General features: G+C 38.4%; 1 protein-coding gene across 1 annotated transcript in view; it reads right to left on the bottom strand.

The window, feature by feature from the left end:
- The window catches only part of ATP13A5 (ATPase 13A5), a 130,716-nt gene that overhangs the window by 51,941 nt on the left and 66,205 nt on the right, over positions 1-12,570 (bottom strand). Inside the window, exons 13-15 of the mRNA XM_004602997.2 lie at positions 9,449-9,510; positions 6,747-6,897; positions 114-200 (exon numbers count right to left, since the gene is read on the bottom strand). Coding sequence (XP_004603054.2) covers positions 114-200; positions 6,747-6,897; positions 9,449-9,510 — 300 coding nt within the window. The remainder of the gene's footprint in view (positions 1-113; positions 201-6,746; positions 6,898-9,448; positions 9,511-12,570) is intronic.

Here is a 12,570-nt window from a genome sequence, read left to right as displayed (position 1 = left end):
CTGATGCTATCAGGATAAGGCAATATAATAGAAATATTCTAGTAGGTTACAGTCAGTGTAGTTTCAACAGTATTAAAGAGAAAAAGTTATGTGACAAAGCAGCAAAAGCATACCTGGCTAGCATTCGGACCTGGTTTTATTATAACGTTAGAGCCCGATGTCCCAATTTTGCAGTAGTTTGCATCGCAATCTTCCATTATCTGTTTGAAAACAAAAATATTCATGAGATTCCTTAGAGAAAAATAACAAGGAAAAATATCTCACTTGCATAGCTCTTTAATCTTTTCAAAGTCCTTTTCACATATTCTCTCTTTTAGGCCAATTATCGTAATACTATCATTGTCAAATTTCTGTTGTGTTGATTTCTACCAAGGACCTTATTGTAAAATGTCAAAAAGTTAGAAATATTGTGGGTATATTTTAAGTAATCGGAGAAAGAAGTGCTAGCTAAAGCCAACACTCTTGCTAAATGGTATGTCTAGAATTTGGAGGAACGCTTAAGTGGAGATGTATTGTCTCAGGAGAGTTGAAGGTGATAGGTTCTCAGGATCAGCATTGAGATTGTATAGGGGGTAGGAGTCAGGTTTGACTGTGTTTGAAGTTAAAAATGAAAGTAAATGACAGGCCATTGATAAAATTTAGGAGAAAATAGTAGTTTTAGGCATAGAGTAGGGTCAGGGTTAGAATACGATTTGGATTAGGAATAGAGGTAGGGATAGGGTTAGGGTTTGGTTTGTGTAGGGGTTAAATGCTAGGAATTTCGTTGTTCATAGTTGAAAATGGAAGTTAAGTATAGGGTAATTGTTAAGTGTTGACTAATTGATAATTTAAAGGGTAGGTGATGGTCAGCATTCTCTCTCTATATATATAATACTATATTTATGGAATTTTATTTATGGTAATAGTTTAAAATGCAAGTATTGGAATATTGTTAAATTTAGGTGAATTGGTAGGTTTAAGCCTGGGATAGGGTCAGGATTAGTGTAGGATTATAATAAGATATGATTAAATTATGTGTTAGGATTGTGTAGGAGTTTTGTGTTAATATTTTCTGTGTTAAAGTTAAAATTAAAAGTTAAATATAGTGCAGTTGTTAATCCTGATCCTAGCCTAAAACTACCAGTTATCTAAAATTAAGAACTGCCCTGCACTCTAATCCTATCTTAACTTGCATTTTTAACTATTACCATAAATAAAATTCCATAAATATAATATTGCATATATGGAGAGAATAAACCCTGAGCCCTTTATATGTGCCCTAAAACCAAATATAATAAATAAATATAATGTTATTTATTAAATTTTGTTTAATTGTTACCTTTTAGCCTATGCATGGGTAAGGTTTAGTATAGACTGAGGTTAGGATTAGAATTAGGTCTAGGGTTAGGTTTAGGATTTTTGTAAGTATTCAATGTTAGTTTTTCTGTGTAGAAACTTTAAAATGCAAGGACATTGGTGGTGGAGAATATGCACTGGTTAAAGGGATGGGTGTTCGATCATTGCATGACTGAAACTCAAACATAAAAGCTTTGTAACTGCATCTCATGGTGATTCAATAAAAAATAAAATAATTCAAACAACAAAAAAGCAAGTTTTAGTAGAAGGTGAGCATGAAATTTAGGCTAATGGGTAGGTTTGGCCTAGGGAAGAATCTGGTTTTGTATAAGGTTAGTTAGGATTAAGGCTAGGATTAGGTTAAGATATGTGTGTGTGGGTGGGTGGGGGGGTGTTATTTGATTTGGAAAAAATTAAAGTTAGAAATTAAATAAAGTATAGAGACATTGTTAAATGTGTTCTAAATGTTCATTGGAAGCTACTGCTAGGGGAAATCTCAGTATAGGCTAGTATTAGGATTAGGGTTCGGGTGGAATTGGAAGGTGCTAAATTTTGTTTGAAGTTAAAAATGCAAGTTAAGTAGATGATTATAAATTTTGTCTAATGGGCAGGGTTTGGTCTAGGATAAGGTCAATGTTAGTAACCCTAGGCTTACTAGGATTAGGGTGTGGTATGCATAGGTGTTCGATGTAAAGTTAAAAATGAAATTATAGTACAGGGAAATTCTAAACTTTAGGCTAGGAATTCATTTTAACTTTATGCTAGGGTCAGGTTTAGTATAGGCTAAGGTTCTGATTAGGAATAAGAAGTGGGGGTGTTTTTTTTTCTTTTTCCCCCTCACCCCCCTTCCTGCGCCTCATAGAATCACCGTATAGCTCCACCCCGCCCCCCATCCCTAGCGTGCCGCCCCCCCCCCCCCCGCCTGTGTAACTGATAAATTTCACTTTACTTTCACTTTGATTACATTCAATATTTCAACAAAACTCACTATTATTGTTTGGAGTATCTCCCCCCTAAAGTCGGACCTGCTGAATGGAAGCATTTGGTAATTTGTTTTCCATTGCTGAGAATGAAGAGGTATGAGGTCGAGTGACTGCACTAGCGGCCTCACGGTTTTGGGATTCTGTATTTTAGTAACTAAGTCCAGAGAAATATTTGCCAGAAATTGCATCACTGCAAACTTGTACTTCTCAGTTATATTATATTCCACATATGAGTGCAATCTTTCTATGTCTGTCTCTTTCTTTCCAACTCATTTCACTTAACATGATACTTTCCATGTTGATCCTTTTATATGAAAATGTCATGACTTCATGTTTTCTGACATCTATATGACCATCTAATCTTTGATAAAGGAGCAAGAAATGTGAATTGGAGCAAGGAAAGCATGTTTAATAAATTGTGCTGGCAAAACTGGACAGCTACATGCAAAAAAAATGGGCTTAGACCTCCACCTATCACCGCATACAAAAGTCAGATCAAAATGGATTAAAGACCTCAACATCAGACCAGAATCCCTAAGGTACATTGAAGACAAGGTCAGCAAAACCCTCCACGACATTGAAGACACTGGTATCTTCAAAGGTTGTATTTAAAGTTAAAAATGAGAGTTATGTATGGAAAATAGTTAAATTTAGGCCAACTAATTGCTTTAGGAATAGTTTACTGTCGGAGTTAGTGTAGGGTTAGGTTTTACATTAGTATTACAATTAGGATTAGTGTTTAGGTAGTTCTGTCATGGTAAGATTTGATTTTTCTGTGATCGTAATTTTAAATGAAAGTCGCAATTTGGGCTATTGTTTACTTTAGACTAACTGTTCTTTATAAGAGCAACCTAGATTTGGGTTTAGTACAGGTAGAATGAAGATTTAAAATTAGGGTTAAAGTTAGGGTTATGTTTTGTGGAGAGTTTAGGTGGTAGGCTTCCTCTGTGCAAAATAAAAAATTCAATTTATGTATTGGGTTCTTGTTAAATTTATGCTAATTGGTAATTTTAGTCCTAGGCTACAATTAGGGTTATTATAAATGTACAAGGGACTATTTCTCAGACTATATTTATGGAACTTTCCTTGTTAAGTAAGCAGCTTAACAAATAAGCAGCTTGCAAATTAGAAAAGCAAATTGAAAATTCTTTATATCTACTGGATATTGTAGCAGCATATTGTGTACCACCTGCTCCTACCTGAATTTCCTAACTTTAATGCAAAGGTCTTTGCTAACATTTGCAACACAATAAAGGGTTGCATTAGTAAATAAATCTGGGAACTGCTATTTAAGCAAAGTAAAATCAATTTAACTTTAAAGTTTTATAACTAAATTGAAAGAAAATGAATTGAATATGTATTATATATGTGTGTATATATGTAGGCATATATATGTATATATGTAGACACTACAGGTCACAAATTAGAATACATATCTCAAGTCTCCTTCATTTGATCTTGGAGAAATTACTTGATTTCTTCATATCTCACTTTCTTTTGAAAAATATTCTGACTTCCTATTCTAGTGCTCTTATAATTCTCAAGGTCTCACCCTTATGCTCAGTGAAAGGTCACTAACCATCAAAATTTATTTAACTTGAGATTGTTTCTCATTCAGTTTTACACTCTGAATAATTTCACACATTTGTGCTTTGTTTAGGATGAATACATTTGCTCTTCAAGACATATTTTATAGAGCTATCCTGGAGTTTTATGTTCCAAACAACTTGTATGTTTCTTATACAGATAGATCAATCTTCTGATGGAGATGTGGGAACTTTTAGCAAGAGGATCAAAGTCACATGTAGTAATAATTGTGTCAGCTCTAGTAATGTGGATAAAGACACTGCTGACAATAATTACACGAATCCCTCACCGTTAAGATTCAGCAAAGTGATTACTGTTTTGTCTTGGTGTCAATTTTTTTTCACAGACAATGCTCCAAATATATCTTCCTAATGTCAGACAGTTCCTTGCTTATCCGGTTTCCCCTTTTGTTATACGGATTCTAGTAAGCTACAGTTTTATAACAATACATCTTTAAATCAGCCTCTTTGTGATGTCTACTTCTCGTGTCTGCAGTCATTTGTTTCCATTCTTCTATGACTCTGCTTCAATGCTGGTTTGGAGTTTATGCACCATAGTAAGTAGCTTTAGAACTCTGTAGGGCGAATGAGCATAATGAATTGCCTACTGAATGAACTATTTGTTGGGATGCTCTTCAATGCTCATACTCCCTTTAGGTTCATGGTCTCAGTGCTCACCACCATCCAAAGGAGAGACATCATTACCCAGGTGCAGAGATAAGGTAAAGACTTAAGAGTTTTAGTTTTTGATTTGGGGGTTCTATAGCAAGAAAGTGGTTGAGTGGAGAAGTCTCCCCACACTGTCAAGATAGCTTTCCTAGATGAGTTTCAACCACTCAACTGTTGTTCACAGTAGGCTCAGGAGGTCTTTCAGTTTAAGATCTAAATTTACGTTGCCCAGCAGCTACCAGCCTCCTTCTATTACAATTTAAATTAATAAAATTTAAAAACTAAAACTTCGACTCCTTGACATTTCAAATGCTAAATGATCAGATTTACTAGCGATGGCAATATCTAGTGACAAGGCCTTATATTCTTATTTCTCATAGGGGTTTTTGGAGAATAGCTCTACTGTGTTTTGGCCCATCAATAAGGATTGTGAGCAAATAGGTTTGGTAAATGATGCACCCAGTATTTCCTACTGAACATTCACAATACACTACAGTATAGTAAATAAATCCTACATTAAAGACATTGACCTAACATTGCTTAAACACAGTTTCTGAATTCATTCCTGTCCTGTTGCACTCATTAACAGAGCTTTTTGTATTGGAAGATAAGAGATTCAGATAGGATCAGGTTTTCCTTGATACATTATTATAAATCTTTTTTAAAAATTATTTTTTAATTTTAATTTTTTAAATGAGATATACAGTTACAAAATTGTTCATGATTTGGTTTTGGTAGTCACATAATGTTCCTTGAAATGTCAACCAAAGTTAGAAGAGCTTTTGTGCTTTTGATTCATGATTGCTTTATACTCTGCAACTGCAAGGAAGGACAAAAGCATGCAATTTGCTGCAACTTGAATGAAACTAGAGGATATCATGTTAAGTAAAGTCACTGTCACTGTCATCCCGTTGTTCATCGATTTGCTCGAGCGGGCACCAGTAATGTCTCCATTGTGAGACTTGTTGTTACTGTTTTTGGCATATCAAATATGCCACAGGTAGCTTACCAACCTCTCTGAGAGGGATGAAGGAATCAAACTGGGTCGGCTGCGTGCAAGGCAAACACCCTACCCACTGTGCTATTGCTACTGTTCTTAAGTGAAGTATGTCATAAAAATAAATACAAATAATGGATGGTCTCACTTACCTGTGGTATATAGAATAACAGGACAAGAGAATGAAAGAGGGGGATACGTAGGTCACAGAATTGAGGACAGGGAAGGAAAGAAATCGGTCAGAGGGTGAGGTGGAGGGAGGGTGGGCAGATATAAGAAGAGGCAGATGGGAGGTAACAGGGGCTGCAGACATGGACCTTGGACACATTGATGGTGTAGGTGTGTGGTATATCTCTACAAATGAACCACAGAACCAACAAAACTGAAAGCATGAGATCCAAACCACAGCAATCAAGTTTAAAAATGTTCCTGTCAAAAAACCAAGCTGCATAGAAGTCAGCCTCGCATGCTGGGGGAAAAGGCAGCTCAGATAGAGAAGAGACCACTGAGTAGAGTGTGCTAGGAGGGCCTGCTCGGGATGTGAGATGCAGGCTGAAAGTAGACTATAGACCAGACATTATGGCCACTTAATACCTCTACTACAAACCACAACACCCAAAAGGAGAGAGAGAGCAAAAGGGAATGCCCTGCCACAGAGGCGGGGTAGGGTGAGGGGAGGGCAGGGTGGAGGTGGTGTGAGGGATGCTGGAACCATTGGTGGTGGAAAATGGGCACTCATGGAGGGATGGACACTTGGCCATTGTGTAACTGAAACGCAAGCACGAAAGTTTGTAAGTCTGTAACTGTACCTCACGGTGATTCACTGTCACTGTCATCCCGTTGCTCATCGATTTGTTCGAGCGGGCACCAGTAACATCTCTTATTGAGAGACTTATTGTTACTGTTTTTGGGGTTTTAGTGAATCACCATGGATATGCTATGGTGATTCACTAAAACAAAATTTAAAAAAATAAAAATAATAGAAACCCCAAGCTGCAGAGTGGAAAAGCAACTGGGGACTTTGGCGAAGGGAAGCTAACACTGGTAATTGGGTTGGTGGTGGAACATTGTATGCCTGAAACTTAACTGTGAATGACTTTGTGGATCATAGTGCCTTAATAAAACTTTTTAAAAAGTGTTTCTTCATTGCACTGAAGTAGGAAACTCTCACTTTACCCAAGAGGTTCCCTCAAACATCTTGAGGTCCAGAGGGTCTCCCTGGATGGTCCCGTCCAGAAGGATAAGAGAGTGGCAGCTGGCCATGGCAGCACACAGAGGGCTCCATGGCAATGCCTTGCCTGAGGTAAAGCTGTGGACCTGCTGGAAGCTGAGAGAGAAGACAAGGAGTGAGGTAAATCAAAATTGTGTGTAGCACCAAAAGATAGTACAATAGTTTGGGTCCATGCCCAGCATGCACCTGATCCAGATTCAATTCCCACAAGCATGTCGTGTCCCAGGGATCACTGGGAGCAGCTCTGATGCACCCAAGAACCACCAGGCTCGGCCCTGGAGATCCCTGAGCCCCAGCTGGCTTAGCAGGTACTCCCTGGCACCATGGGGCCCCAGCAGCGTGCCATCCTTGTGTCTCATGCATTGGACCACCAGCCAAGTTAGAATTGATGGTGGGTTCCTTGTGACTCCTGAGCACCACTAAATGCTCTCCCCCACCCACAAATCATTTTCTATATTGTAGCACTGTAGCACTGTCGTCCCATTGTTTATCAATGTGCTCTAGTGGGCACTAGTAACATCTCCATTGGAGATTTGTTGTTACTGTTTTTGACATATTGAATATGCCATATGTAGCTTGCCTGGCTCTGCCGTGCAGGCAGGATACTCTCAGTAGCTTGCCGGGATCTCCGAGAGGGACAAAGGAATAGAACCCCGGTTGGCCACATGCAAGGCAAACACCCTACCTGCTGTGCTATCGCTCCAGTCACTTAAATATTACTCAAGTAGAATTTCAAGTATACCAAATCTCTGTGCTGAAAACCTTCACTAGTTCCTCACACCTGGTATACAAGGCCTCTCTGTTCCAATTCTATATTACCTAATAAATACTCTCATCCCACATATTAACGCTAGTTCCACACAACTTCTCTGGAGCAAACTGAAACTCTCTGCCAATATCTATACTAGCTCAGGGATTTTCCTACCCGTGAGCCCTTGTTCACCTGAATTTCTTGATGTATAACCAAAATATGCTGCCTGCAGATTGCTCTTTATGAAATCTTTTTTAGAGCTGTATGTGCATTACCCTGTCAACGGTTTGCCACTGGCCAATCAATACTCTAATTTTGGAGTACTTGGACATAATCACAGAAGACAGTTGTTGCATTACGTGCATTCAGAACACTAGGTGGCAGTACTGCGAGAGGATTTTTAGATGACTAGCTAATGAGAAGAAGGGAAAGGGAAGACCCTCCACCAGTACCATTTTTTTGTATCTCAGGTATAAGTATGTTTGGAGGCAAGGGAGAGATCGTATAGTGGACAGGGCATTTGCCTTGCATACACCTGAGTGCTGTGTCACCCTGAGCACTATTGGGTGTGACAACAACAACAACAACAGCATCCAAAAGTCAAAAGTATGTAATGGAAATCCAGGGCTTATTTCTGCCTCCGTTATCTGGGATCGCTCCTGGGGTGGCCATCAGGATCATATATGGTGTGAAGACTTGAACCTGGGGGAACTGCATGCAAGACAGGTTCCCAATCCACTGTACTCTCTCTGGCCCAGTGAGGTTAAGTAGTTTTATTTAAAGAAAAATGCTTAGGGAAATGGAGCGACTGGGGAGAGAAAAAGAGAGAAGGGCTTATGTGTTAGAGAAAAAAAACTCAGGATTCACCAGAGAGAAAAGACTGAAGGTACAGATTTCCGGTTGAGGTGTGGGTCAATCTCCCTGGGGAAGAATGAGTTATAAAGGTAAAGAAAGGAATACACACCTCAGGTTGAGATGAGGGCCAGCACTAGGGTGTTGAATGAGCCCGTCCTTACCTCTTAGAGGGACATAGTGGTGAAGAGTTGCAGGCACTTTGGTGGTGTGGGGTGCAGTCAATGTGTACAGCATTTTCAAATTCATCCCATTTCACTTAACACCACTGAAGCCATCCTACCCAAACTATTTTTATAAATTGGTGTATGTACGGACTAAAATATTTCTCTTTAAGCCCTTTGGCTTTATTCCCTGAAATTCCTGGCTTAGACATTCAACGACAAAAACTCATTTTCTCCTTTTCCAGTGAACTGGCCCAGCTTACTTTTCACTCTTCTTATCTTAAATCCAAGTGACATTATATCTCATTATTTCTATTCCTCTCCAAAACTTCAGTTCTCTGCTCTGGCTAGTAGATTCTCTGTTTGTTTGAACAAAGGCCTGGAGGATCAGGACCTGACGCCATCGCCAGCTTGGGTAGTCCCTGCATGACATGTGTGCCCTCATACTAATCCTTTCGTGGCCTCTGCCACACATTAAGGCTGGGCCCATTTGCACCATTTTATTTGCCAGCACACAAACCTTATGAGGGAGAAGAATGAGTTCTTTTGGAGGAACCCACCTGGTTCTCCACCACATTAGTCCCCGAGGAAGTCTTTACAGTTTTTAATTAGGCACAGCCTGAATTCACTCTTTGGTGTTCTGCCTCATTCATTCAGTTCCTTAATCATTTGGCTCATTCCATTCCATTTTTCATATGGAGTTTGAAGGCCCACTTTCCTGTCTGCTTCTAAACTTAGAACTCATTTAACAAGTAAGACCAATTTGACACTGGTTCCAGCTAATTATTATACATATTTTATGTCACATTTATTCTCTGACACTGGAAAGAAGGATTTCAGTACCACCAATTCCACAGTCTGTCTCCACAGAAAGACCTACCAATTATCAGCAGTGGGGACAGTCCCCCAGAGGTCCAGTCCATCTTCTGTAAGAGTGCCAGTCTAGGACAAGAAGTAGAATTGGTATTAGAACAAGATTTAAACTTTTAACTGTGATTAATGCAAACCATATTTAATGGAAAAACAAAGCTCGCATGAAATCGAAGTATAGCTGGATGTCCAAAACCCTTGCTTGTGTCAAATTTAAAACCAGAAAAATATACCTGAAAGGAAGATTCAGGAAGTGATGTATGATTTCCCCAAAGACCATGTTGATAATCAGATGATTTTATTTGACAATTATGCCACTATGCAATGTTTGGGTTGTTTTTTTTTTCAATTTATTTTTTGTGAAACACTTGTTAAGTAAGAGAGGTTCAGTGGTTGAAAATCCTAAGCAAACAAGCTAGAGTTTGACTTTTCAGTGGGCACCTGCTGTCTTCTAAAGCAGGGTTCAGATTTTTTCCTTTTTTTCTAAGGCTATTTAATTCACAGTCTGCCGTCTGGTTCAGAGCAATTTTCTAAAAATATGGGTGACAGGGTGACTGTCCAGATTGATAATGAAATGTTGATAAAGGGCCTTGGGACTATAGAGAGTAATGAAGTGCTAATAATAAATATTAATTAATGCTTGTGAATGGGTTTATTGTTAGATCAAGAGTAAAAAGGTTGGGAGATTTGATTTGCTGTATTATGGAAGAGAATCTGTCAGATAATATAACAGAGAAGGCAAAATGGAACTGAATATAATCACAGCCCTTTTAATTTGCTCATTGCTTCATAGTTGATCATTAATTATAGACCTCTGGGTCTTTATATGGTAGAATCCTCACTCTGCTAAACACCAAGCCAGAGCGAGACACAGGCAACAGCTGCTTCTTCATTGCCAGGGCAGAGAGGAACACTACTCCAAGTACCAGGGAGTATCATTTTCAGCACTGACATCCAGATCTTTGACACTACTTTTTAAGGCCATCTCAATATAGATTCTAAAATTTCTAGTTTTTTTCTATCAGATGGCATCTTAGAGTGTGTAGCATTAACATACTGCTTTTACAGTGAAGTGCTTACAGTGCCTTCATTTCTTATTACTGAGTAAGTGGGTAGAGACACTGGTAGGTTAGGGATGAAGTATGCAGTGTCAGGACCACATAGCATCTAGGTTGGAAAAATAAAATGAGAATCCAGCCATCTGGAGTCTTCCACTAGACCACAAATGTTAAATGAATTCTTTAAAACATGTGGGAGTACAAAGCTCATACCAAGGTTATGAATTAAAGCCGAGGTCTTATTGCTTCTCTTCCTAAATAGCCAATGTGCTTGCGGTGAGTTCATGCTTGATGAACAACAACAAAACAAAGCGATTTGTTTCCCTTCCCTATACCTCCATTTGTAAGGAGGCCAACTCCTGTGTTTAGACTCTGAATCCCCTTGAGTTGTTCTATTTCAAAAAGAGTTAGTGACTTAATTCAAACTGAAATGTTTCCTTGATGATCCGATTGTGATTTCAAACATCAATATTTTGAACGTAGAAACAGATAACGCCACAGTGAAACAGAAATGGGACCATATTATTACTGTATGTGAAAATGACCCTTTTGCAATAAAACTATCGTAAATTGAAAGAAAACTAAATTATAGTTGAGGTTCTAAAGGGAATAAGATTGAAAAAGAAATCTTAGCATAAAAAATAACCTAGGTTTGGGCTGAAATGAATAGCAAAGCAAAAGAGAAATTGCTTTAGAGAACTTATAACAAAGCAACATAAACTGAAAAAAAAAATATAGAAACAAATATTCTCAGAATCCCAGTGGTGAATATCTTCTAAATTAAAATAGTTAGATAGAAGTTCAATTAATTGTGGAGTGCCTTGTGTCAACATCAAATTGATATTGTTACAATTTTTAAAAAGCTAGAAATAGACTGAGAAATGGCTATTGTTTAGTCTTTATCTTTAAGAGTCAAATTATGGATTAAAATTTTCATTTTTCCACTTCCCAATCAAGAATTCTTTGCACTCTAATATGTTTGCAAACCCAGTCAGAGTTTGGTAGACATACTAAGGAACATTCTTTCTGATACAGGCAAAAGAACACATGATTCACAGAGAGAAAATCTTTCTACAGAAATTCAAATAAATGTCTTCTAAAAAAAGAGAAAGATTGCAAACAGATGATTAGGTCATGAATATATTTCATAAAGCTGCCTCCTCTATTCTAGCATAAATGAGAATGCTGAGTAAGTAATGGGGATCCCTAGGAGAACGCAAGTGGTTCTTACCTGGGCCTGAATAGAAAGTGAAGTTCATTTTTTAAGTTCCCTGTATTAGCTTCTCACTGGTGGTCATTGAGGACTTTCTTGGTCAGAAGAAAGAAGAAAAGAATAGAAATGCAATATTCTAAGCACTATGCCACTTCCAACTGTGGACCAAGAATTGTTAAATATTCTCCCGATGTCTCTCCTGTCCTTCTGTATCCATCCCTCGTTGTTCAGTACAGTGAGTGAGTGAATTCTTATGCTGCTTCCAAATAAGCTCCTGCTTTATTTCTACCTCCCTACCATCCCTTCTGAGCAATTTTCTCCAGATGGAATAAGCAAACAATAAAACACGCCTATAAGACTCATTGTCCTTCTTTTAAAAAACTAGGGGTGCAACAGCCATGGTCCAGAGACTCCCATTTGAACCTCAAAATGGATTAGTGCCCTACAAATATGTCTGGAACCAAATCATTTGCAATCTAGGATTCCAGAAGTGCTCGGCCACAAAAGCGGCCACACAAGTTCTCATGATATTCAAAATGAGCAATAGAAAATAAATTATCTAGCATCTGCCCCTGGAAGGCAGGCTTGAATGGTGGTGGGAAAATTTGAGCAAAATGTAATGCCCCAAAATAGAGAGAGAGTATGGGGGAAATTGTCTGCCATAGAGATAGGGGGAGGGGTGGGATGGGGGTGGGAGGATACTGGGAACATTGGTGGTGGAAAATGTGCTCTGGTGGAGCAATGAGTGTCTGATTGTTCTATGCCTGAATCTCAAACATGAAAGCTTTGTAACTGTATCTCATGGTGATTCAATTTAAAAAGAGAGAGATTCTCCCATTCTCCTTCATAATGAGGCCCCAA

The sequence above is a fragment of the Sorex araneus genome, chromosome 2 (genome assembly GCF_027595985.1).
Source record: "Sorex araneus isolate mSorAra2 chromosome 2, mSorAra2.pri, whole genome shotgun sequence".
NCBI lineage: Eukaryota > Metazoa > Chordata > Mammalia > Eulipotyphla > Soricidae > Sorex > Sorex araneus.
The sequence above is the reverse complement of the archived record's forward strand: the minus strand, read 5'-3'. Positions and strand labels throughout refer to the sequence as shown.